The sequence below is a fragment of the Physeter macrocephalus genome, chromosome 14, assembly GCF_002837175.3.
Source record: "Physeter macrocephalus isolate SW-GA chromosome 14, ASM283717v5, whole genome shotgun sequence".
NCBI classification, from domain to species: domain Eukaryota; kingdom Metazoa; phylum Chordata; class Mammalia; order Artiodactyla; family Physeteridae; genus Physeter; species Physeter macrocephalus.
Window position 1 is genome coordinate 46602339 of NC_041227.1, and position 27792 is coordinate 46630130.

At 45.5% G+C, this 27792-nt stretch overlaps 1 protein-coding gene across 1 annotated transcript in view; it reads right to left on the reverse strand.

Moving 5' to 3' along the window:
* PCSK2 (proprotein convertase subtilisin/kexin type 2) overlaps window positions 1–27792 on the reverse strand; it is a 208090-nt gene that overhangs the window by 85486 nt on the left and 94812 nt on the right. The window contains exons 3-5 of the mRNA XM_007100354.2: window positions 12726–12839; window positions 10605–10713; window positions 3531–3568 (exon numbers count right to left, since the gene is read on the reverse strand). Of these exons, the coding sequence (XP_007100416.1) occupies window positions 3531–3568; window positions 10605–10713; window positions 12726–12839 (261 nt within the window). The remainder of the gene's footprint in view (window positions 1–3530; window positions 3569–10604; window positions 10714–12725; window positions 12840–27792) is intronic.

Genomic DNA, 27792 nt, shown 5'->3' on the forward strand with positions numbered 1-27792 from the left:
GCTGCCTTCCCTTGCCCATCTCGCTCTCCCTTCCTCTGACCTTCCTCCCAGATAAACTAGTTGCCCTCAAACCCTTGTCTCGGGTCTGCTTCTGCGGGAACCCAAACACAGACCTCCCCAAAGTGCATTCCACTGGAAGGGCACTGGGGCTAGCTCTCACATCCAAGCCATTAAGTCACCTAACAAGGTGTGAAGCTGCCTGTTAATGCTTTGCTCAAACAATTTTCGAGTTTATCACCATCCACTGAGTTCATTGCCCTCCTGGGCAGGTCTACTCCACTTGCCATGCTCATTCTGTTAATTATAGTGTAAAAATTTTAATTAAAAATAAAGAAGATAAATCTGGTTAGTAGCTTCAAAGAATGAGGGAGAACTGTGACTAGCGAAAACTAGCTGGTTCACGTTCTCTGCTGAGGAATTAAGGATGAGCTATTTCGGTGTTCAGTTCTCTCACCTATACCAAAGACATAGGACATTTTCAAAGTCATGTGTAATTAGAGACAATTGGTTTGTAAAGTTCCAAGGGTTTTGATAATTGCTGAAGACTCAGACCTTCCTTTGGATGGAAGTTGTCAAATTGTGCAGTTTTGTCCAGAGCTCACATTTTCTGGTCAATTCTTAGATGTCATCTAGTTTAAGTCATCTCCTCAACATCCCCGCCAAAAGGCCATCAACTCTCCTCATAAACGTTTTCAGATCAGGAGAACCCATTACTTCCTGGGAGAGCTAATTCTTTTTATTTATTCCTTAATCATTAGATAGTTCTTCCTTTAGCTGAACTAAAATCCTCCTCCTGCAATGGTCACCCGTTGGTGGGAATTTTCATGGGAGAAATTACAGAACAAGTTGAATGCCTCATCTATCATGGAGAACTGGAAATATTTGAAAACATATTTAATTGTGCTTCTTAAGTTGTGTTTTTTCCAGTTCTTTCCACTCTCCTAAGCATGTTGTGGTTTGGAGACCTCTACCACCCTTGTCACTGTCTGTCACACTCCCTCTAAGAGTGAGACTCCCATTGGAAGCAACCTAGTTGTCCAAGGATCGGGGATTGGAAAGTTCAAGTAAATTACCACATGAGGCAATACTATATCGGTCTTATAATCATGTTTTGAAGATTATTTAATAATATAAAAATGTTCATGACGTATCACGTGGAAGGGGGGTACTATATATGCAACAAGAGCCCAATTTTATAAAAAATATATACATAGAAATGAAGTCCAAATATGTTAAAGTATTAAGAATGGTGATATAGCTAGTTTTGAATCTGTTTTATGTTTTTCTACATTTTCTATAGAGGACATTTATTTATTTATTTTTTTACTTTGGTCAGCAGTGACTTATTTTATTTTGTTTTTATTGGAGTATAATTGCTTTACAACGTTGTATTCGTTTCTGCTGTACAGCAAAGTGAATCAGCCGTATGTATACACATATCCCCTCCCTCTTGGGTATTTTTTAATTAGAAAAGAGCTTTTTGGAAAGAAACAAAGGGGGAAAAAAGGAAAGCAGAAAACCACACTCAAAGAGCCCATAGGGTTTTCAGGTATGTTCTGATATTGCAGAATTGGGTGGAGCTGGCACCTCTCAATGGGTATCTTTCCCTTTCCAATTTCAGATTCGAGTTTCTGGCAGATGAATCACACTGTCGACTGGCATCGTCCCTGAAGCTCATCAGAGCCCCAGAGGATTTTTCTCCCACTTGAATTACTATCTCTTTTTAATCCGGTGACTGGTGTTGGGGGCAGCTGTCACGGAAACACCTGGGCTGGCCAGGGATGCCCAGGTCAGTCTCCATGTAAGTGGCCTTCAAAGGAGGGAGGCCGTGCGCTGCCCACCTTCCAGCCTGACTGGCAGCCACCCCACCTTGAAGTCTTAGAAGCTGTAAGAGGAGCAACGCTGGTTTGCAGAAGTGAGCAGACCCTTATTTGTCTTCCCCAAGAGGCACTGGTCTGGGGGATGGTGGGAACCCTCTGCAGCCACAGCTCAGCTGGGAAGGAGACTGCAAATGCCTCGTGTGCAGGGCAGCCCTGAGGCCGAACCTGCCCCCTCCAGGCTGTTCCTCCTGCCATTTCTCCATGAGGCAGGGCCTCTGGGTATCAGAACCTTGGAGAAAATGAGGCACATGCATCTCTCAACCTCCCCATTGGAGAACTCCCCAAGGTCCTGCAGTTACTGGGGAGGCTGGGAAAGGCAGGGCTTTGGAGGGGACAGACAGGCCCTGTGTGGGGCAGTGCCTCTAAGGAAGCAAAGGAACATCCAGGCAGGCAGCTCCGTGTGCCAGGAGTGGGGCAGGGGGTCAAAGAGGAGGAGAGAATGCTGTCCCTAGACTCTGCAGATGGTCGTTGAGGCAGAATCTGCAACTCCTAGGTGGTTCTTCACTGCCTTATCTACCAGAGTGGATTCTCATCTCGGGGAGTAGAGCTTTGGATTGATTTCTGTCATTTCTCTCTGGAGGCACACTGGTTGGACTACGCCCAGTGTATACTCTCCCAGGTTTGTAAGACCCATGCAGGAAATAGAAACCCAGCACCTTGGTGCTTTGCTTCCCGATTCCCAGTCCACTACGCACGTGGAAAATCTCCCTTCTCTTTCTTCAATGTGGACACTCACACCTTCCAGGAAGAATGACCCGGAATTTTGATCCCCAAACGCCTCTGCTTGTTAACCATCTTTCCTCTATTTAAATTCATGTTCTCCTAAAGTCTTTTCAGCAAATAAATAACATTTTATAAAATACTTAGCTCTGGAAGTTACAGGAGAAATATAACAATAATAGTTTGGGTAATTTTAAGTGACTACCCCGATGCTTGAATAGTATACTCCCTGGGGTTAAAATAAAGCCATCGCTTATGTTTAAAAGGTTTGGAGGTTTTATCGGGAAATCAGCAGGTGACTTGCTGGGTCAAAAGTCAGAGCATGGGGTTCCAGCCCAACAGCATTTACTGTGATTCCCTGTTAATGTTTGTTATTTGTCAAGGGGTACTAAATACTATACTCAGAGCTGTGGGGAAAGTCAATGTGGAGTGCTCATCAGCACCAAAATAAGAAGAAGGCGGCATGCTCGATTTCACACAGCTACGGGTGCAATGTGAGTTGCTGCTCTTTTTGGCTTTTGCCATCGCTTTTGTCCAGCAAGAACCCAAATGGCTCATTCCCACCCACCATTCAACATCCTCAGCTGGAGCTGATTTTAAACCTTGCCAAGGCTCTCTCTTCCCGCTCCCTGAACCTTTTTTCTCGGCACTTTGTTCTTTCAGATCTCAAGTCTCCTTCTTTTCTTCTGGTGAAGTCACTCACCCCTGCCTGCCGCCAGTCCCCATGCCTCGTCTTGTCTTTGGCCTGAGCTGTGGCTCTTATAAGACTGGCAGTCTGGGGTGCATGCATGTGCAGGCGTGCCCGTGTGCCACTGTGCATGGCCTGTGTGCATGCAGGCATGTGTGTGCGTCTGTGTGAGTTCCCACTATGAGGGGCACCAGAACACTTAGGACACACGCGTCTCCCCACACAGGGCAGCTTGCACTTACATAGTTTGAGGCCAGGTCCGGGTGGAGATAGTCGATCCCTGTGAAAAGACAATAGCACAGGAACACTAGGTTAATACCTGCCACGTATCCTCAGGAAAGCTGCTCGAGAAGGCGCGCTTCTTATGTGCTGGCACCAGGAGATGTGTGGGGGTGGGGGTGAGCGCTGGGCCCCAGCTCCGAGTTTCCATCCCCGGGGGAGGGTGCTGCCCCGGCCACGTGGAGAGCCAGCGGCCACCAGATGTGTCAGAGGAGGGAAGCCAGTTAGAGCTTGAGGCCGCAGGATAACACTTCTGACATAAATGCCAGCTTAGTGACCCTAAGACGGATGGCTCAACAGAGAACTGATCTAAGAGAGATTTGTGGAAATCCTGACATTTCTAAGGCATCAACTGGCATTTCTTCTGAAATGAAACCGGTTCTGGGGAGGAAAAGCGATTATTATTTAACAGAGCCCGGACAGCAATGGATTAGGAGAGCGTTGCCTGGCACGGAAACCAGAGGAACACGGCTCAGAGAGAAAAGCCATTAGGCAAAGGGCAAGTGATTTCCCACGAGGAGTCCTGGGTGGGAGCTGGTTCTTGTCTCTGCAGAAGGCTTTCCAGGGAGCCTCCCAGCAGGAGTCCCGCGCTTTCTCCTGGATGTGGCCTGTCTTGCTGTCCAAGAGTTGTTGCAATGGTAGAATTTTGGTCCCTGAGCACTGCTGGGTTCCATTAACACGTGGATCTCAGAAAGCACTGTGAAACTTCAAAGGGCAAATCGCAAAGCTCTCATCCAGGTCTGCAGAGCCATATAATCATTGCAGCAGTGACCTCAGAGAATCCAGCCCTCTCAGAAATCGGCTGGCTTCCTGTACTACCTAGCACCGTGGTTATGAGTGTAGATTTTGGAGTCAAAGACTCGAGTTTTAATCACAACCACGCTGCCAACTGGCTGTGTGACTTCAGGCAGGGTACTTGGCCTCTCTGTGCCTGCTTTCTTCTCAACCTGGTAGGGGTGAGAACAGGGTGGTCCGATTATTCCAGTGGCATTAGTAACTCTATTGGGTTGCAGTATTTGAAAGCCAGAAGCGTCATTAAGTCCTTAATCATAGTGGTCATCTTCACTGCATGCACACCAAGGCCAGGCCACATTATAGCTTTGTCCTGTGAAAAAGAAGTTGTATCCAAATGTATACTCCTAAAAGGACGTTTTCCTTTGCTTTTTCTGGTTACACAAGTAACTTCTGGACTGGGAGTCACTGTGCTGCTGATGTTTTGATGTTTTGACATCAGAAGCAATTGCTGTCCTCACGCTGCTTGCGAGACTATAGCCAGCCCCTTCCCCCCCACCAACCTCCTCTCCCCTCCCCAAAGCTGCAGGAGGACAGCGGTCAGAAGATTTAAGGGCTAATATTATAAAAGTTTCAGACCTTTGCTCTGGACCCTGATTCAGAGATGGTCAGTGTAGGCTGTGGGGTGGAGTTGGGGACAAGCACAGGCTACGAGACCAACAGATCAGTTCGGTCCAGGCTCAGACACCATAATATTTGTGTGGCTTTGGCCATATAGCTTCTCCGAGCCTCAGCTTCCTCATCTTTGAAATGGGAATATTGTCTACCTTGCAAAGCAGTTTTCGAGGTTGGAGCCAGGTCATTGGAAGTGCTTAGCTTGCAGTAAACACTTAATAAATTACATTTCTTGCGTCCTCATTAGTACCTTCATCTACCACATTATTAGGGTTCTGTGGATGGTGCAGATGAGCAGAAGTATTTGAAAAATCGACTTGGTTTTAGAGTGTTGTGTTGAAATTAAATTGTCCTATATGTTTGTGGAAATTGGTTACATTTTTTGAACTCATTCTCAGGCGAAACATTTTATGACATACAGATGAGTTTAAAAGATACAGAGAATACTTTTTTATCTTAACCGGGAGTCAGTTTTTAAAACATGGCCTCAAGTTCGGAGAGTGCAAGTTATTTAGGAAAGGAATTTTCTAAGAGGCAGTAGTCTCTTCTCTGTGATGGGAAAATATTAAAGCAAAGAGATAATTTGAAACCAGAAGGAAATCAGAATGAAAATAAGATAAATTTAGCCTAATTAAAATAAAGGATCTTTAATTAGGTTAAGTGGAAGACTGAATGTGAAGTTAGAACAGATACAGACTTTGGTCTGAGGAAGAAAATATTATTGATAGGTTAAGGATGATAGACATGACTCAGAAAAAATAATAATGAGCTAAGCATGAAAATAATAACCTGACAATTAAATAGTATTTCAATATTTTTGTATATTTGATTATCTTTGAAGGTGGAAGTCACTGAATACATCTTCTTAATCAGTTTATTTATTTTTCAGTTCTTGTGTTATTAATGTATTCACTCTTATTTTCATTCACTGGTTTATTTTCAGCAATGGAAGCCAGGTGCTACGTAGGTCCTAAAACACAATTTAGACACAGAAACCGAGCTGTACAACCATCTAAGCCTCACAGGCTACAGGGGGCACTGGCTCATCACCAGCCAATCATAATGCACACAAATGACAAATACTTGGTTATATTTTTCTTCATAAACCATTAGTATCCTGTCATTAGTTTGAAAGTCTAATCTACAATAGTCCATATTCTCAGGAATCGCTGGCAGTTCTGGAGACCTCAGGGAATTAGTGAGCTCCATGTACATATTCTTAGTTATAATGCTAATAGTTCAGTTGAGACGTATAACGTCTCTGGACTCTGGTCCTAAGCCCAGTTCCTTCTGTTGTCCCAAGAGAGCTAGCCCTTGCACCACCCTGAATGACTTATATGTTGATGAGGAGTAGCCTCAGTGGATGGATTGGATTTTTCAAAGATGGTGGTCCAATATCTCCCATCCATATGGTCTTCTACAATGTGACAATGTGAGCCTCCCATTGGAGGTCGGTCTATTCCCTCCTCTTCAATCTGAGTGGGCTGGGCTGCTCCTACCAATAGGATATAGTGGAACACCACTGTGTGACTTCCAAGTCTAGGTGAGAAACGGCCAGGCATCTTCCCCCTGTTGCCTTTGGACGTTCGTTTGCTCTGAGGCAGGCAGCCGCCATGCACGGCGCCCACTTGCAGGTGCTCTGACAACCTCAGCTGAGCTCCAGCAGCCAAAGTCAACCACTGGCCACGGGAGTGAGCCATCTTGGATGCCCAGCCCACTCTAGCCTTCAGATGACCCCCACCCAGACAACACCTGACCTCAACTGCATGAGAGACCTCAAGGGAGAACTGTCCAGACTTCCCGAATTCCTGTGCCACAAATGTTATAAGCAAGATAAATAGTTACTTTAAGCTGCTAAGTATTGGAGTCACTTGTTACACAGCAATAATAATGGGGACAGACACCCTGCTGGACCTTCTGGGGCCTGCAGAGCCCAAGGTAGGAGAGAAAACGCCGCTTTTCAGCATATGACAGAGTTCTAAATCTCCTGGAAGGCTGTGGGTGACTGCCTGGCCCTGAAACTTGTACCTCTGCTTATAAGGATGAGGCCCCATCACAAAGTCTCACCAGGGAGGCAGAGCCACAGGGTGGGTTTCAAGCACTGAAGATGGTGGTGAAGATTAGTTTGGGCAATTTCTTCTCTCCCTAAACCTTAGTTTCTTCATCTGCAAAAGGTGCCTAATAATAACACAAACCTTAGAGAATAATTATGACTGTTTCCAAAATGTTAAGTGGAGCCTAGCACATAGTACTCACGAAACGCTAGTTTTTATTTTTACTCCAGCTTGAAAGCTCTCTCTGACCCTGCCTCGCTGGCCTTCAATCTTACTTCCTTGGCTCCTTCAACTAAAGGCCCCGACTCATGCCTTCGCTGACCATCTTTGACCTCGATAGCCAGCGCCCGTCCTGGGGCTGGGTGACTCCTGTCTATCGCCGAGTCTCGTTACGGCCACATCCTACTTTCCAGGTTAAGTTCCCAACACCAGACAATTCCATCACAACAAAAGGGATGAATCGTCATCATTAAGCAGGGTCCTTGCTGACATCAACATGCCCAGAACGTCAGAGCAGACCCTTAAGAAATTCTTTCTGCCCTTTTGGCAACAGTTAGCCATGGAGGTTCTTTCCCAGAGGTATGTAGGGTATGGCAGTCACATTGGGTTGAACCTAACGAAAGCACCTACATGAATGCAGTGAGCATCTATCAAGTCTTTGGATCTAGCAGAGGGGGTGATGGCTGAGTTTTTGAGCTGGGCAACCAGAGAGGGGTGAACGAGTATTAAAACTGTGCTTGTCCACAAATCGAACCTTCCACACACAGATCACCAGTTATTTCCCACACAAGGCAGGCTTATAAAATATGACATTAATTTTGCTCTTAGGTCTCAGGGTCAGCATCCGTGTGTGTCTTTGACCTTGTTTTGGGGGTGATGTCTCGCTGAGAGACTATCTGGGGAACGATTCCACACCATCCACGTGTGCAGGCATCTGAGAGAGAAGATGCAGCCCTGATGCTCCCAGCCCATCATCTCTGCTTCCCGTCTGTGGGTGTTTAGGCAGAGATGCCCCACCGCATGGTGAGAGGCTGTGCGTCTGGACTTGCCCTTGCTGTGGCCGCTCTTGCCCCAGACGCGCTCATCTTGCTGTTCAACAGTGGGTTTGGAGAACGGCTTAGTCGTCTTCTTTTCGTCAGTTATCCTACTGAACAAGCATGTGCCGATTTCAAGATAGCCACAAATCCTTTGTCTCTCTCCGCACCGGGAGGCAGGATCTATTGATATTTCTCCTCCCCTGGAATCTGGCTCTCAGACTGCTTATCCAGTGGAAGGGGCAAAGCAATGCTTGCCCATATTCCAGTTTCAGCCTTTGAGAGGACCGGCAGCTCCTGCCTTTTGTCTCTTAGGATGCCCGTTCTTGGGAGCCCTGAGCCATCCGTAAGAAATCCAGCCACCTTGCTGGGGAGGCCACGTGGAGCTGGAGGGAGGTCGAGCCATTTTAGCACCCAGTTGAGACTCCAGTTGACACTGGCCCCAGCTGCCTTCTCACCCCAACCGTATGAGAGACCCCAGACACACCAAGAGCCAAACTGTCCCCCTGAGCCTGGTCAACCCACAGAATTGTGAGAGTTAGAAGCAGGGTGTTTGTTTTAAGCCACTCAGTTTGGGGGTGGCTTGTTCTGCAGCGGTGGACGACCAAAACAATGGGGAAGTTAGGAGTACAATTGAGGGGCAGAGAGTTCACTTTTTTTTGAATCTCAAAGGCCACTAAATCAGCAGGAGAAATAACATCAAATAGGAAATTCTGCTGAGGCTTTGTAACGGGCTCGGCTTCTCAGGCCAGGAAATGTGGACCAGAGGCAGGTGACACCCTCTGCTTAGCTCTCTTCAGAAGGGACGAAGAACCGTCAGTCAAGGGGTCTGGAGTTGAAGAGTCCCGAAACGGGCATCTCGGGGGCTGTTGGGGGTTCTGTGAGAGCACCGTGCCTCTCTGTGGCCACTTTTAAGGGTGCTTCTCTGGTCCCCCACAACATCTGTGTGATGAAATGGTGATTACAGTGTATCCCAGGCAGGTTTTCCCCAAACCTACATGCATCTTTCTCCTGGGTGAGCTGGGCTCATCCACGGTGGTTTCTAAGCCAAAGCATTAGGAAGGAGAAACAGGTAAGCCCTCCACATTGGCACGCGCGCACGCACACACACACACACACACACACACACACTCGTGAGAGCCCTGGCCACTCGAGAAAGCTTTTACATCCATTTCAAAATATCTCACACCTCAGAAAACACTGCGCATTGTTTTTATGTTAATATTTAATGAGCCCACACAAAGACAGTGCTGATTTTAAGCACGCTGGCTCTCCTTGTTTTCCCATCAATCCTGCTTCAAAGGCTTGCTTTAGAGAACATAGTGTTCTTTGAGGATCTTGAGAAGAGAAAGGCTCCATTGTTTCATCTCTGTATAGACTTTATATGTAATTGGACCAATAGTGCACAGTGGAGCTTTTACGGAGGACCCAGACAGCTAACGAAGAGCAAGAATACACCCCCGACGGGACGACGGCAGGGCAGAGATGCTCCAGAATCTTGGCAGAGCCAAGGGCATGTGTAGTTAGAAAAACAGCAATTCATCAAACCCATTGGTTTTCATATCACAAACTCTAAAAAAGAAAGCTCTGCTAAATCTTTGCTGGGCAGGCATGTGGGATAGAATAACATATTGCAGGGGGCACGTATAATAAAATGTCATCAGTTTGCTTTACGAGGACTCACTCTGAAAGTAGCAATAAAGTCAAAGTTCTCCAAACCCCAATCCCGTTACTAAAAAGCTGTTGCGGGGCGCTTCCCGGGGGGCTTCCCTGGTGGCGCGGTGGTTGAGAGTCTGCCTGCCGATGCAGGGGACACGGGTTCGTGCCCCGGTCCGGGAAGATCCCACGTGCCGCGGAGCGGCTGGGCCCGTGAGCCATGGCCGCTGAGCCTGCGCGTCCGGAGCCTGTGCTCCGCAACGGGAGAGGCCACAACAGTGAGAGGCCCGCGTACCGCAAAAAAACAAAAACAAACAAAAAAAGCTGTTGCGGAGATCTAAAGCCACACTGCCTAATGGAAATTTCTGGGATGATAGAGATGTAGTTCAATTGAATTGCCACTAGCCCCATGTGGTTATTGAGACCTTGAAGTGAAACGAATGTGATCGAGGAATTGAATTTTTAACTGTATTTCGCTTTAACTAATTTAAACTTAAATGTAAATAGTCACATACTGCTAGTGGCTACCACACTGGACAGTGTAGATCTAGAGAAATAGATGGTAAATATAAACAGAAGCCGTTTTAAGGTAAGGTAGAAACAGTGGCCCAATAAGAAATTACAGTTCAATGATGGTCAACCTTCATTAGTTCATTTAAATTTTTTTAACTTATTCATTCGATAAATATTTGTGAAGGGCATCCTCGAGCTTGAGGACCACTGATGTGGAGAAATGTGAGGATGTCGACACAGTATAGATGACCATGCCCAGCATCTGGCCATTCTGCCTCTAATTTGCATCTCCAAAACAATGAATCTTTTGTGTTCCAAAGGTGTGCAAAGACACACTTGCTTCCAGGTGATGTATAGCCTTTGAAATACTCACCATCGTCCATAATTCCAATGGTAACACCTTTCCCTGTGTATCCCAGCTCCCAGGCTTCTGCCACATTCAAGTCAAGGCCAGGAGTACCATCAGCTTGCCCGGTATTGATCTGGTTCAGGAATTCCAAAGCAGAGAATCTTATTAGTTTGGCGTAGGTAGTAAAGCACCCGTGTAAATGTTTACTTGTCACACTCCTCAGACACCTGGTATTCCAGGGCCAGATAAAGGGCAACATCTTCCATGAAACAGTGCTTTGGGGTGTTTTCCCATCCACCTTTTCTAGTCTTCTCCCTCCATTTTTTGATATACACAAAATCGATGTTTTCTGTTTTATGGAAATATGCAAACACAGTTTCAAATCTTCCTATCTCTTATGACTAGATCATTATCTTTAAACTCCTTAGAGCCAACATTGCAAGAAACCCTTCCCAATTTAGAATTAAATGCTTGCTCTTGTAGCTCTTTATTTATCCCTCACTTTCAGAATTTAGTGCATATTGTGTCAGATCATTCTTATTTGAATGTGATTTCCTCACTAAATAACAATATTCTTTACAAGAGGGAGCATGTTCTATTTATCTTTGTAATTTCAGTACCACCACACCAAGTCTTGCTTAAAAATATTTGCTGAACTGAATTAAAGAGAGTTGGCTCAACTTTGGTGCATGTTCTAATGCAAAAAATAAAAATGCCTTCCCCCTAAAAAATCAAAACAGAAATAAAGGGAAAAAAAGAACAATTCCATACAAATATGTTCACTACCCTCTTTTTATGCTTTTTTGTCCTGTGCAGATTTTCTCAAAGATAAATCATGAAAAAATAGTGAAGTCAGAGCTTGTACTGGTAGAAGCCCATAGTAATGAGCTGGCTGTTACGGTGTTGCTGAAACATTGTGTGAATGTCATTAGTGCTCTTTATAAAAATGACTGCTCTTCCTCTTCTAGGCACATGCGAAGATGACACCTCTCCATCCCCTTGGAAGCTAGAACCACATGACTGGTTTTGGGCATTGGAATGTGAGCTCATGAACCATTTGTCATATCCAGGCTGGAGCTTTAAGAGCCAGAGTGTGATTTGCCCCTTCCCCTCGTTGAGATGCCCATGACAGCAGGGTTTGGGATGCAGCTGAGCTGGAGCTTGGGTCCCTGGGGATTACAAAGCATTGGATGTGAAGCATGAGTGAGAAACAAGTTTTGATTCTGTTAATCCACTGTGATTTGGGGATTGTTTGTTATTGCAAGAAACGTAGCCGATCCTGATACACATAAGCTCATTCAGTTATGCAGATTGGATTTGTAGAATTCCATGCCTCAAAGCATAAAGCATAGTCAAGCTCTGAAGCCCCAAGAGGGAAGTTGTGATGCATTCCTACAATGGGTGGTTTATAAACTATAAACATTTACAAATTAGTCACTCCTTTTCCCTCAATATGCCCTGCAGTTTGGGTTGGTTTGGAGACACTGAGCCCCTTTTAAACATAACCAACTCACCCAAATAGGTCAAGAAGGACTGCTGGTGTGTGAGAAAATATTCACTTCACCAGGTAGACGGGGGTTTCCATGCCTTGAATCCTGCATCAATTAAGCCCCAGTGAACTGATTTCTTGCCATTATTTTAGGAAGCACTAATAGATGCTACTTTTGTTACTTTCGCCTCTGAGCTCTCTTGCTTGTCCCTTGTGAAGTCACCTGATTCTTTTTCTTATGCCTGTGGTTCCACCATGTCCTCCAGTTCCTCTGTCCTTTGAGACCCCCAGATTACTCCTCCCAGAATTTTGACTTGACTTTCACATGGTTTTGCAAGTCTTCAGTCATACACACCGGTCTGGGAGAATCTGATCAGCTCTTGGAGGTTGCTTTGTCCCTAGGAGGTCATGGCTATTTAAGCCGTTCCAGAAACAAAGCAGATTAGAGGACAAGATGCATGGAGGGTGATAGAAAATCAATACCTATCAGAGGGGGCACTGAGCCGCTAGCACCGAGTCGGGTGCTATCAATACCTATCAGCTAGTACCGAGTGGGGTGTTAGCTGACATCCCACAGAATAATGAGGAAATAGAAACCCATCTTCTATCTGAAGTTCCAAGCTGAGAAACATTAGGAATGATACCGAGACGCTTACCAGATACCACTGCTTCGTAAAAAGAGGGTCGTTCATGTTGATGTAGATCTCGTTGATGTCTCTATACCCTCGCTTTTTTCGGTTGAACCCTTCCTGTTGCAAGGCCCTCTTTACCTAGAATGACAATACTGGCATGTTACCTGAACACCCCTCTTCTGGACTTCATTTCTACAAATTCAAATTCTATTTGTATATAATGGTTTTTTTTTTTTCCCTCAGCAGAAACCAAGTTCATTTCACGCACATTCTTACTTTATGATTATTTCCCAAGATCATTTACTTCTGCTTGTGCTCAACAAAGAGGCCTTGGGGATGGCTCAAAGTGAGTGTCTTTAAAATAAGAATTCTACAGAAGCTAGCTGTATGGTTTTTATTTTTGTTTTTTGTTTATATTGAGAAGGCAAGAAGCTACGGTTAAGTTGTATGCATGTCATTGGTGCTACATCTAAGTGGTAGTGAAAGGAATTGTCTGTGAAAGGTCACAATTCAGAGGAGGGAGAAAAGAGAATGAAAGTGGCCTTTTAGTTATAATGTGAGGGTGGATTATAAATGCTTGGAAATACTTCTTTGACATTAAGAGCTTTATCACACATAGAATTGTAACACTGAAATCTTCCCCAGAGGTCTTTAAAACTAGTTTATAACCTCATCCCTCAGCTCATGGAAATTTCACTTATAATAGAAAAAAACCCAGATGACCAGTAAGAGGAAACTCGTTGGGTAAGTTATGGTACATTCCTCTATGGAATATTTAGGTAGTCATTAAAAATTAAAAGATGAGAGTTGCACTGCAGTGCAACCGGTGTCCTCATAAGAAGAGGATGGATAGACACAGGAGGAAAATGCCACAGAAAGACACACTAACCCCCCCCCCCACCCATACACGCCGCCACCCCCACAGCCACAAAGACACAGAGTGAAGCCACCTCTGGAGGGAGGAGGCACAGGTCGGACTTTGCTACTAGAAGCCAAGGAGCACGGGACTACCAGAGCCAGGAGAGGCAAGGGAAGGGCCCCAGCCAGAGATCTCAGGAGCACAACCCTGCCAGCACGTTGATCTGAAGTCTGAACTGCCGGCCAGAACTGTGAGAGAGTAAATTTCTGTTGTGTTAAAGCCACCCAGTTTGTGGTACTTGGTTATGGAAACTGTTACAACAGCTAAGAATTAAACTATGTCCCAATGCCTCCTTCTTATTTGTAAGCTTCATTTGGTACGTAAAGTGCTCTTGTCGTTTCATTTGGACAAAGATTGCTTTTTATCATATGTCACTTCTCCAAACAAACAAAAGGAAAATGTTAGTAAAATAAATTGGTTAAGAAGTTCCTAAACTCCTTCACAGACGGAGTCTAACTCAGAGTTGTCCGAGTCTGTGTTTTCCTCCGTGCCATCCAGCGCGTTGGTGGTCAGCCTTTCTTGAGAAACTGCTTCACTCTTGTCTCCAGGATTTTCCTCCAAGCTGCCCACACCTATTCGGCACGTTTTGTTGCACCAGGGGAGGCAATGAACATTTTTGTCACTCTTGGCGTTTGCAGAGAGCAGTTGTAAGATGCACTTAGGAATAGATGGTGTATGATCGTTTTTGCTTTTCTAGATTTTCTGATGGTAAACTTTTCTTTTTAAATTTAATTTATTTTATTTATTTATTTTTGCCTGCTTTGGGTCCTCGTTGCTGCGCGCAGGCTTTCTCTAGTTGCGGCGAGCGGGGGCTACTCTTCGTTGCAGTGCGCGGGCTTCTCATTGCGGTGGCTTCTCTTGTTGTGTAGCACGGGCTCTAGGCACACGGGCTCAGGAGCTGCAGCACCCAGGCTCAGTAGTTGTGGCTCGTGGGCTCTACAGCGCGGGCTCTAGAGCATAACCTCAGTAGTTGTGGCGCACGGGCTTAGCTGCTCCGCGGCACGTGGGATCTTCCCGGACCAGGGATCGAACCCATGTCCCCTGCATTGGCAGGTGGATTCTCAACCACTGCGCCACCAGGGAAGTCCTGATGGTAAACTTTTGAGGGGTTGATCACAGTGGAACTTCTCTCAGTTTGCCTCACCCCAGGACTGGAGACCCTGAGAAGTGGACTGGGAGACAGTCGTCCGTGGGAGCGATGAGGTTTTGCGGGCAGAGCCCTGGCTCGGGGTCAGAGGCTCTGGGGTAGGCCTGAGGTGTAGCCACGGACGTGGGTTTGAAACCAGCACCTGCCCCTAACCCTGTGTCTTTGAGCATCATAGCGACCTTTCTGAGACTCAGTTTCCTTACCCCTAAAATGGAAATCATAATTACCTCTGAGGGTTGTTTTGAGAAATGAATCATGTCAACTGCTGTGACACACCCAGCACAGTGCCCGGCACATGGCAGGTCAGGTCCCACAAATGCCAGTTCCCTTGGTTGATCCTCTAGTCGGCTGTCCGGGACCCGGATGCACATCAAATCACCTGGGAGCTTTAACAATCCCCACCCTCAGGCCACACCTGGACCCAAACAGACCCTCTGGGGCTGGGGCCGAGCATCGGAGGTTCTTCAAACTCTCCAGGTGGCCCCGCCCTGCACCAAGGTTGACTCTGTCTTAGACGCTGGTTTTCTTCCTCCATAAAAGACCTGCCTCCACCTCTGGGAACTGTGATGAGGCTCTGGCTGGATGCAGGCTGTGGAATCCTCACTTGGTAAAGAGCTCTGCAGACGTGGGACTCGTGCCATCACCTTGATGAAGGTGTCACCCCAAGGTGGGGCGGGGGGCTGTCCACTGCCCTCAGCCGGCACCCCTTCCACTGCCGGGCCCGGCTCTTCCTCCCTCTCTTTCTGTGGGAGGATGGGGTCAGATTGGATCATCTATTCTCTGACTGGGCTGCACAGCAGAGTCACCAGGGTGAGCTGCTTCTTAAATTAAAAATTATTTTGAAGCAGAGAAGTAGGAAAGAAGAAAAGAAAAAACATGATTTCCCCCTACCTCCCCATAATTCCTGTTGACACTAAAAAGAAAAAATAAGGTAGCACGTGTGCATGATTAGAAAATGAAAGAGGAGCGGGCTTCCCCGGTGGCGCAGTGGTTGCGCGTCCGCCTGCCGATGCAGGGGAACCGGGTTCGCGCCCCGGTCTGGGAGGATCCCACGTGCCGCGGAGCGGCTGGGCCCGTGAGCCATGGCCGCTGAGCCTGCGCGTCCGGAGCCTGTGCTCCGCAACGGGAGAGACCGCAGCAGAGGGAGGCCCGCATACCACCAAAAAAAAAAAAAAAAGAAAAAAAGAAAATGAAAGAGGTACAGAAAGTTACATGATGGAAAGGGAACATTTTATCCTTCCCTCCTCTTCTCCGCTCACAAATAGTTCCTCTCAAAGATAACTGCTGCTAATAATTTCTTGGGAGCTCTTCCAGGAAATGTTTATACATACGCTCGAATACAGAAAGAGGGAAATTTTGTTAAAAGCAGTGTACTTAGCATGATCCTTTTACAGTGTAGCGAGTTGAATGTTCCCCCAAAATATATACCCCTCAAAAAATTTTTTTGAATTTTATCTATCTATATCTATGTATCTATTAACTATCTATCTATCTCTCTATCTATCTATCATCTATCTACCTTTTGGGCCGCATGGCTTGTGGGATCTTAGCTCCCTGGCCATGAACCAAACCCGGGCCCTCAGCAGTGAAAGCACGGAGTCCTAACCACTGGACCGCCAGGGAATCCCCTTCCCTCCAAATTTTATGTCCACGTCCTAAACCCTGGAACCTGAGAATGTGACTTTATTTGGAAAAAGGGTCCTTGTAGATGTAATTATAGATCTTGTGATGAGATCATTCTGCATTATCTGGGTGGGCCCTAAATCCGATGACACGTGATCCAGAACAAGTATCCTTACGAGAGACACAGGAGAGAAACACAGAGGAGAAGCCTCGTGGAGGTGGAAGCAGAGAGGAGAGAGATGCAGCCCAAGCACAGGAAAGTGACAACCAACAGAGGCTAGAAGAGGTGGAAGGATTCTCCCCCAGAGCCCCCAGAGGGAGCACTGCCCCAAGGACACCTTGATTCTGGACTTTTGGCCTCCAGGACTGTGAGAGACTAAATAGAAGTTGTTTTAAATCACCAAGTTTGTGGAATTTGTTACGGTAGCCATAGGAAACTCATACAACGTAGCAGATTTAAAAGAGAGATTTATAGATATACATAGATACAATATCAATATATAATATCCATATGTTTAATATCTAAATATAGATATTATATAGTATATAACTAGCAGATTTACATATATAATACGTATATGTTATAATCTATATATTTCTACATATCTGTAGATATATCTATTGTAATATAGGTATAATATCTGGTGGTATCTTTTAAATTTACTATGAAAGGATCATGCTAACTATATATACTATTCTTTTTTTTTTTGATGAACATAATAAAGCTTTTTTTTTTCACATCTTTATTGGAGTATAATTGTTTTACAATGGTGTGTTAGTTTCTGCTGTACAACAAAGTGAATCAGCTATACATATACATATATCCCCATATGTCTTCCCTCTTGCATCTCCCTCCTACCCTCCCTAGCCCACCCCTCTAGGTGGTCACAAAGCACCGAGCTGATCTCCCTGTGCTATGTAGCTTCTTCTCCCTAGCTAATTATTTTACATTCGGTAGTGTATATATGTCAATGCTACTCTCTCACTTCGTCCCAGCTTACCCTTCCCCCGCTGCGTCCTCAAGTCCGTTCTCTACGTCTGCATCTCTATTCCTTTCCTGCCCCTAGGTTCATCAGTACCGTTTTGTTTGTTTTTTTTTAGATTCCATATATATGCATTAGCATACAGTATTTGTTTTTCTCTTTCTGACTTACTTCACTCTGTGTGACAGACTCTAGGTCCATCCACCTCACTACAAATAACTCAATTTCGTTTCGTTTTATGGCTGAGTAATATTCCATTGTATATGCCCAGTAGTGGGATTGCTGGGTCATATGGTAGATCTATTTTTAGTTTTTTTAAGGAACCTCCATACCGTTCTCCATAATGGCTGTAACAATTTACATTCCCATCAACAGTGCAGGAGGGTTCCCTTTTCTCCACACCCTCGCCAGCATTATATATACTCTTCTTAACAAAAACTCTTTCATTCCCTTTAACAGATGCATATTATTTCATCATGTGGTTAAAGAAAATTTCTTTCTCTCGTCACCTGTCGAAGGATGCTCTGGTTGGCTGCATCTTTTATCATTGTTATTTTACAGTTCCACTGAGTGCTGCAGTGAATATCTACACACACACACACACACACACTCAAACACACAGAGTGGTGATGTTTCTAAAGTATGTCATCAGGATAAATTATAAGCAGTGGAATCGCTGGGTTGAGAGTACGACTTTAAATTTTCATCAGGCAGTTATTGCCAAATGCCCTCCAGAAAGTTAATAACAAATTGCATGCTCACTGACAACGCATCAGAGTGTGGGGAGCTTTAAAAAATTATGGATCTCAGACACTGTAATGGGGCTATTCTGATGCAGGGGCCTGGGGTGCTGCCCGGGAACCTGTACTTTGAAGAGCTCCCAGGGGATTGGGCTATAGACCAGGGATGAGAACTTCAGGAGGCTCCAAACTCCAAGGTCCCCTCTGGTTCTCTGATGCATCCAGTGATGCTTCTGTCTGGGGAAGCAGAGGTTCCGAGCCTGGCCTCCCAGAGCAATCGTCTGGGGAGTTGTAAAACGAGTCCCTGCGGGTGGGTCATGGCCTCTGGGTTTCTCGAGCTTTCCAGGTGATTCTGAAGAGCCCCCGGGCTTGAGAAACAGTGTGCTGGACTCCTCTGCTCCTTTCTTCTCTCTTGACCCCGTCCTGACACAACACGGACAGAGAACTGAAATCAAATTAAACTACAGCTGAGAGAGGGACAAAGTGCATCTACACTAAGCAACTTCAAGGGTGTGCTGTCTGGAGGAGAACAAACCCAAATCCATAAGAAAATACCTTCTATTTACTCACTAAAAATTCATGTCTCCTTATTCATCTAGGGCTAGTTGCTGGGAGTGGGGGCAGGGCAGCGTGGGGGGTGGGCAGTGAGAGGTGTATCAAGAACATAGCAAAGTTTCCAAAGAACATTGTTTTTTGTTTGTTTGTTTGTTTTTGTTTGTTTGTTTGTTTTGCTGTACGCGGGCCTCTCGCTGCTGTGGCCTCTCCCGTTGCGGAGCACAGGCTCCGGACGCGCAGGCTCAGCGGCCATGGCTCACGGGCCCAGCCGCTCCGCGGCATGTGGGATCCTCCCAGACCAGGGCACGAACCTGTGTCCCCTGCATCGGCAGGCGGACTCTCAACCACTGCGCCACCAGGGAAGCCCAAGAACATCGTTCTTTAAAAAATAATTAAAACCCTCTTAATTTGTGAGGTAAATTACCTAGCATTTATTATGGGCCGAGGACTTCCTTTCCCTGATAGGTTCAGACAAAACAAAAATAGCTGTTCCAGAAACATCCTGCCCAATACAGCAGCTAGAACATCCGTGGGTGGACTTGAAGATGAGTCCACGTGGGGTGCAGGATTAAGGCTGGAGTAGACGGCCCTCTGGCCCCTGGCCTGACCATCCTGTCTGTTGTTACTCTCCTGGGGAGGAGGGGAAAGGACCCGTCCTCTCTGGTGTGTCAGTCAACCTGGAGAGAATCTGTCTTCCTCTTGTGTGATGCCAGAAGTGTGCTGGGGGGCTGTCCTTTTAAGATTTGAGCTGCTGGGGAGAACTGAAATGGATTGGGTTGGGCTTCATCTCACGGAAAGGACAGTACCGCTTGCATTCTATTTAGTATAAAATGTGGAAGAGGAGTCTGCGTGGCAATGTGGCCGAGTTGGTCTTTGGGACAGGCAGGCATGGAGGCCCTGATGTACCTACTGTCCACTGCTGTGACATCTCGAGCAAGCTACAGAAACTCTTAAAGGCTCAGTTTTTTCACCTGTAAAATGGGGATGGGACCTAATACCGACTCACAATGATTGAGGGCTGACTGTGTGCCAGGTGGTGTTTAGTCCTTTTCATACCTCATCTCAGATAGTTTTCACAACAACCTTGGGGCGGGGGCGGGGGGCTAGGAGGGAAGGCATGCAGAAGTTAAGTGGCTGGAAAAGTCACACAGTTAGCCAAGGGTGGAGCCATGAGTCAGATCTGTTACAGGCTGAATTATGTCCCCCTAAAAAAATTCCTACGTTAACGCTGGAACCCCCAGTATGTCAGGATGTGATCGTTTTTGGAGAAAGTGTCTTTAAAGAGATAATTCGGTTAAAATGAGGTCATTAAGGTGAGCCTTAATCCAGTATGGCTGCTGTCCGCGGAGTGAAGACAGCCACCTTCAAGGCATGGAGAAAGGCCTGGAATAGGTCACTCTCTCATGGCTCTCAGAAGAGACCAACCCTGCCGACACCTTGATCTTGGACTTCCAGACTCCAGAACTGTGAGACATAAGTTTCTATTGTTTAAGCTGCCTGGTCTGTGGTGCTGGGTTACGGCAGCCCTAGGAAACTCACACGTTGCCCCAGCAGACCCGTTGCACAGTCTGAATATTCCCCTACTGTCCCAGGTGGTTGCTTTGCTCCTGCCTCATATTTGGGTTGTGGTGAGGGTGAGGCTCAAATGAGACAATGCCCGTTGCACAGTCTGAATATTCCCCTACTATCCCAGGTGGTTGCTTTGCTCCTGCCTCATATTTGGGTTGTGGTGAGGGTGAGGCTCAAATGAGACAATGCAGACTCGCATCTGGCCCCTGGTATATACTCAGTAAACGCCAGCGATTGCTACCCGAATTATTGCCAGTGTTGTCATATATCGGGCCCTGTGGAAAGATAGCAGGGTGGCACCTTCCCTTGTTCCATCCTACCTCAAGCCAGGGTTGTCTTTTCCCAAAGCAGCCCAGAGAGTCTTTGATTCATTCTTTTTTTTTTTTTTAAATTATATTTTATTTTTGGCTGCGTTGGGTCTTCGTTGCTGTGCGCAGGCTTTCTCTAGTTGCGGCGAGCGGGGGCTACTCTTCGTTGTGGTGCGCAGGCTTCTCACGGCGGTACCTTCTCTTGTTGCGGAGCATGGGCTCTAGGTGCGCAGGCTCAGTAGTTGTGGCGCACGGGCTTAGTTGCTCCGCGGCATGTGGGATCTTCTGGACCAGGGCTCGAACCTGTGTCCCCTGCATTGGCGGGTAGATTCTTAACCACTGCGCCACCCGGGAAGTCCCTGATTCATTCTTCTTGCTCTTAGCTAGTGGAAGACAAATCAAATTCAACATGGCAAGAGAAAGCAGCTGGAGTCCATTCCCATGTGTGTCCTGACAGCAGAAGACCCCCGTGCAGGAAAAGCACCTCTCCACTTCTTGGCCTTCACCTTTCCAAGGCAGCATGTTAGCTCAGTGTTTGAACCGAGGAGCTGAATGCAGCTCATCAAACAAGAAACCCAGAAAAGCTCTCATTGCTGGGGTGATGTGGGAGATTATGGAGGAAGGAGACCATGGCTAAACTCAGTCCAGTTCCTCGCTTTCTATGAACCGTTGGCCTAGGTTGTCAGGATCTAGAGGCGAAGGTTTGGGGAGGGAAGACTTGACCCAGGGAGGTCCATCACCCGCAAGGAGGGAGAGAGCAGGCAGAGAACAGTCAGAGTCTGGCTGCTTAACTTCCTCCTTGAACAGGCAGGTGTGACTTTTTGAAAGTCCAATTATAGGCAAATCACAGGGCTTAACTTTTCAAAGAACAGGGAGTTAAGCCACAATTATGGTTGAATGCACCGTATTGATTGCCCTCATTTAGAGAGGTTTGCCCGTCTTGAGAGAATGAAGACGATCAATTGAGGGAAGAGGATATGGCTTCGTGCCTCTGGCCACAGTTCCAGCCACTGCGTCTCAGTGGCAAGATATTAACAAATTGCTATCTAACAACTAAACCTGTGTATACAAGCTATGCTACAAGATAAGTCAGTGTAATTAGGGAGGGATCGAAAGATGCTTCTAGTAGAGTGAAGGACAGAGGCCACTGACAGGAATGCCTGTAGAAGGTAAAATTCCAGCTGGACTGTGTGTGTATCATCATGATCTCAATCTTCCTCTAGCTCCTGTTTCCACAGTGGTGGGGAATGTCACGAGTTGGATTTAGGGGATTATATTACGGAAAAGGAAATTAAAAGACAGTAGTTGCTGTGCCAGATGTTGGGACAGGGATGGTTAGACTGGGGTACACTTGAGAGGATGCCAGGAACCCCTAAATGCTGTCTGTCGCCACAATGACATGACCCTTTCAATGAGGTTCTCCTGAGAAGTGAGTGTGGAAAAGAAGCAAAGCAAGTCTAAGTCGCTTTAATATATTAATAGCTTTAGGTATTGATCCAGAGCCTGTTGGCCAGGTGCATGGCTCTGATTCCCGTTGCAGGCGGGCAGAAGCACGTCAGTCTAACAGAGCAGTCTCCTGGGAGGTCAAATGGGGGGAGGAGGAGGACAGGGGGAAAGGAGGATGCGTGAGGCAAAGGCTCTGCCCTGTCCGCTCCAGGTGTGGCCCCCTCCGCGTGTCCTCACACACGACCAGCCCACTCAGTGCTCCAACTTCCTAGAAAGGCACCGGGAGAAAGAGGTGAAGCGAGGCCAGCAGGGCCCACAGAGAAAGTGCTCGTGGCACCCAGGTGGGAGTGAGTGGCTACATCCCCTGCAAAGCCTCCAGTGTGATGCTGGTACATGGTCCAGTTCTGCTAGTGGGCCAGACAGAGGATAGTGGGTAGGATGTATCCAGGATGTCCCTGGTCTTTGCTGGACTGAGGGTTCAAGAGTGTGCTTCTGGAAGGAATGGGTGACTCTGACTGCATATGCAATGCAAGTTTCATTAACCACATGTCTACTGCTGGTAAGCCTCTTTAGGCAGAGCTACAATGTCAAGGGCACCTGGCTTAGACCTGTGGGTTAGTTACCTTCACTTTGCTTCCATGATCGCAGGGTACTAATGGTACCCCAGCCCAGCTGCTGCCCCACAAATGTTTGTGGGGAAAAGGGGATGGAGGGAGTGTGGGTGATTCGATACAAAGTCATGGCTCTACCTAAGTGCTAAAGACCATGCAGTGTGGTGCAGTGAACAAGTACTAGACTCAGAACCAGAAAGAACAGGGTTCACTCCTGGCATGGTGGTTTGCTTCTTATTTGTGTGTGCTCTGAGGTAGGTCCCTCTAGGTCTCTAGTCATGATTTCTTCATCTAGGGCAGAGATGTTTTTGTAAATAAAGTTTGTTAAAGGCAGCGGTGCCCATGTGTTTACATCCTGCCTCTGGCTGCTTTCACTGCAATGGCAGAGTTGAGACCACAAAGCCCACAAGCCTAAAAGTAAGTGCTCTCTGGACTTTTACAGAAAGCCTGTCGACCCCCGATGTACAGCATGGAGATGATGGAATTCTTGACCAGACAGGCTAATGGTGAGGATCATGTAAAATAACTTTTCCTTGGTGGACACCACGAGGCATACGATAAATGTTACTCTCCATAACTAGGATGAATAATATGTTTTCGGAATCTGTCTCATCTACGAGGGTGGAAGCAGGGGCAGAATTCTGAGTAGTGGTGCAAATGGTGTGACTTGAGGGGCACAAAGAAACCTTCTGGGGGTGATTCAAATCACCTACCCTGATCACAGGCACACTGACTCAGTTCCAGCCACGAAGAGTTAAGCTTTCATTTTAAGCCTTCATCATCCAGACTGATTATGGATTGAAAAGATTTGGAAAACAAGCCCTCTGGGAAAGGCAACACATCCAGGTGTTACCACTTACCAGCACTTGTGCATGAACTCATTAATTAGACGGCTTTTCTCAATGATGCTGGTTGAGGTTGGTGCAAGGAAAGAATGGGAGTTTACGGAGACGTTTGTGGAAATTCTTAGGCAGTTTCTTGCAAGCCAGGGAGAAGTACTTACCGAAAGCAAAAACAAAGGATCCAGGGCTTAGAACTCGGTGCCCCTGGAAGAGGGAGGATTAAGATAAAGGAGGAGGGCTTCCCTGGTGGCACAGTGGTTAAGAATCCGCCTGCCAACGCAGGGGACACGGGTTCGAGCCCGGGTCCAGGATGATCCCACATGCCGCGGGGCAACTAAGCCCGTGAGCCACAACTACTGAGCCCGTGCCACAACTACGGAAGCCTGCGCGCCTAGAGCCCGTGTTCCGCAACGAGAAAAGCCACAGCAATGAGAAGCCCGCACCGCAATGAAGAGTAGCTCCCGCTCGCCGCAACTAGAGAAAGCCTGTGCACAGCAACGAAGACCCAACACAGGCAAAAATAAATAAATAAAATAAATAAATTTATTTTTAAAAAAGATAAAGGAGGAGAGTAGGCAGTGAAAACCCTCTCGGACTTGTTTGCTTCTCTGGACATTCTTTACGCCTCACGTGTCTTCAGCCTGGGGGTATCTGGGTGTGGGGGTCAGGTGTGGAAGAAGGGAGAAAGGAGGGCTTAACATTTCAAAAGCACCTATTCCATGTCAAGGACTTTACGCAGATTATTTCTACACAATATTGCTGTGATGTGAATATTCTTATTCCCATTTCATAAATCAGTGATTCACACCCACACCTGTGCCATGTCAAAACCCATCTACTTCCCACTACACTTCATGAATACTGAATCTGGCTAAGAAGGACAAAAGATCACGGTCATCATAAAACATGAACAGGAATGTCATACATTTAATTCGAACTTGCTCTTCATACTTTCTGAATGCAGATGGGAATTAGGCAGCCAGAGCTGTGTTTCCTGTGTGTATATTAACTTATTAAAAGAGTTCTAGCCTTTTTCCTTCCAGGATAAATCTTTAAATTTTTTTCCCAATATCACTATCTAGTGCTTTAAACATGTGCTCTTGGGCACTTTTCACCTGCTGCATATTCCTCTTAAGTTGTAAAGCCTGAAACTGGACACATCGCTCTTATTAGAGACATAAACAAGCTGTGTTTAGTTTGATTCAGGTGTACTGAATAAGAAATTGAGTAGAAGGCCTTTATTCGCTTTTTATGATTTGCCTGATGTCCCTAGGGTGGTGGTAAGCTCATCAAATTCTTGTTATTTATAAAGTGAGGGAGGCCAATTCTAACAAACTGGGTTTTAAGGTTATGAGAAGTTACTGTTACTAAATTCCCTTTTATTATTCCGAGGGGCTCCTTTTGCCCAGATGAGTTCTCATCAATGGAAAGTCAGTGTACTTGAGCCAGATGATCCTTGAGGCATTTCCAATTGATGCTGGAGCAAATGGTGTCTTTCTAAATGGAGACTGATTTGATAAAGGAGGGAGGGTCAAGAAAGAATCTATTTGGCTCAAACGTGACAAAATGTGGATCATTAAGAAAATAGAAAAAAAATATGCTTAAACTACTCGAGAGCCTGATTGAGGAAATAATCAACTATCATTTGATTGCATAAACCTTTTATTCAAAAAGTCCTGAATTCTTTAAAAAGCATAATATCCTTTATTGACAATAAACACTTACAGCTCAGCAATGCCAAGGCAATCTTTTATGCATTCAGTATGTCCTCAAATCTGTGCCTCTTTCTTTGACCTAGTTGTTAGTATCTCCACCAGCAATGAGACTCATACAAGCAGGAAAAGCACAGTATCTAGTCCATTTACTTAAGAAATGGAGAAATCCGTGGGACTAAAATGACAAGTGACATGCCTATGATAAGAGATACTGCATTCTATTCATTTCTTATCCTCAGAATATTCTACAATGCCTGATACAAGATAAGCACTAATTAAAATGAAAAAAAATGAATGAATTTGAGTGAATGAATGAGAGATTACTGGAGCTAGAATTCTTGCCACCTGCCACATAGAGGTCATCCTCTATAACGTTGTTCTGAATTGCATCTGTGACATTAATTAGCTCAGTTCATTTTTTAAAACATCTTTATTGAGATATGAGTCACATACCATAAGAGACACCATTTTCAGCTCAGTTCATTAACTCAGCTTAGCCAAATAGTGCTGAGTTATATATATGTATTTAAAGTCTGCTTCAAGATTTGTTGAGAGACGGGGTGAATATACACAGCTAAAACTAGTTTTGGAATCCATCTCTTGATTTATTTGTTAATGTGTCCTTTGAGACCACCAGTTGAGAAATGAGTATATTTTCCAAAATACATATTGGCTATAACTAAAAGAGGGGTGTTTTTTGGGGGGTACATTTTTAACTTAGTGGAGAAATCATTACAATGATGAGGAGTTTGCTTTTTTCTGAGTCAGAATCTTGCTAGAAAAAAAGAGCTTCCAAAAGAGAGTCATGGGATTTTCAGATGATTGACCAGATCCAGAGGCTAAGACTTCTAAGGAGAAGCCAGATGGATTTACAACTACCGATTTCCAGCAAGATAAAGTATTTGTTTTCATAGATTGCTTCAGTGTCCTGGTTTGACATTTACTCTTGTATTAAAAGGCAAATTAAAATCACTGGAAATGAAAGGGCCAGATAAAACATAATCCCAAACTACCCTGCAGGGACAGAGTAATTGATAATAATGACTTCGAGCCCCCTTTTGCAGCCCTGGACAGCTAGCGCTCCCAAGCACTATTTGGTTGGTGCCTCTCTTTATTTGAAAAGATTTAATGCATGGTCAACAAGCTTCTTTCTCTTCTAGAGCTCAAACTATTAGCCTAATGCAGAACACTATCAACTTTTTAAAGGTAGACATTGAACTCAGTGACACTTTCATTTGATAAGATTGAAAGCCAAATGAAAGTGACCTGCTGGTGAGAAAGACCTTTTCTCCTCCTCTTTTTTTCCTTTGTCAGCTTTTTTGTTCTATTGCTAACAGAAATGAAACTTCTTCCAAAATGTAGCCCCTTTTGTGTGGCAATCACAGGACACCTTGCAAATACTGATTTTCACACATGATCTTTCTAGAGAAAGAAACTTCGTCACAGATCTCTTGACTGACCTGTCTCAAATTAGTCGAATAGTTTTCAAGCTCAAATAGTTTTCAGTAGGTGGGTTTGAACCTTCAAGTTCTAGTCAAAGCACCTCTTGAGATATTTCATCCCAAAATGGGTGATCATGGCTTTCTACCCATATTCAAACAGTCAACAAATATTGATTGAGCAACCACTTAGGCACCAGGAATTCTCCTCTGTGCTGGATATACAGCAGTAAACAGAAAAGAAAGTGTCCCTGCCTTCAAAGAGCTTACCAAATTGTAAAGGGAGGCACATGGCAAATACATAAACAAGTTAATATATTGATATAATTTCAAGCCATGCGCTATAAAGAGTGGAAAACAGAGGGAATGGCGGGCTGCTTTAGCTACAGTGATGGAAAAAGACCTTTCTGAGGAGGTGGTAGCTGATTTGATATCTATTTGCCTGTAGAGAACTCAGACCAAGACAATAATCCAAAAGGCAAACGGGTGGTGACCTTAAACACTGAGCAACCAAGGCAAATGTAAAGGGTAAGCCTTAATAGACCTGAAGTTTTCCCAAACGCTCACTTCACTGTCCTTATAAGAAAAACAAAGTCTCGCTTCTCTTAAGGGACCTGTTAGAGGCTTGAAATAATCAATTGCCTTGATGGGCAATGGCATTTACCTTCAGGGGGCCAGGCATTCCAGTTCAACCCACAGATCTATAATCTCTCTGAAAAGACAGTACTTCTGTGATTTAAAAAATGTCTTTGTAAAAGTACTTCACTTACGCTTAAATTATAGTTTCCAAAACTAAATATAATTTTGGCACATATGCCATTGGCTGACTGCCCTGCATTGCATTTGCCTTTAAGGGCATGTTCACTTTCTGGTTCTCATGCTTTCAGAGACTGCTGTTAGTTGGGTTCACAGCCCTGCAGGGGCAGTGTTTCAGTGACCTCCCATGTTTTCATTAATTCTTAAAAAATCTTACACAAACATTTCTCTTCATATTAGGTTTTGCAAACCTTTGCCCTTGTGCCTTTTTTTCTTTCATAAAATCCTAAATTTGGTGCTTAGACTAATTTGACCTCAAAATATATCATCTTTTAAATAAACACAAGACTTGACAAGATCCAGAAACTGGTGCTGAAATGGAAGTCAGGATCCTCTCCAGTTTTCTGAGGCCAGGTCAACAGAGCTACAATTATCCCA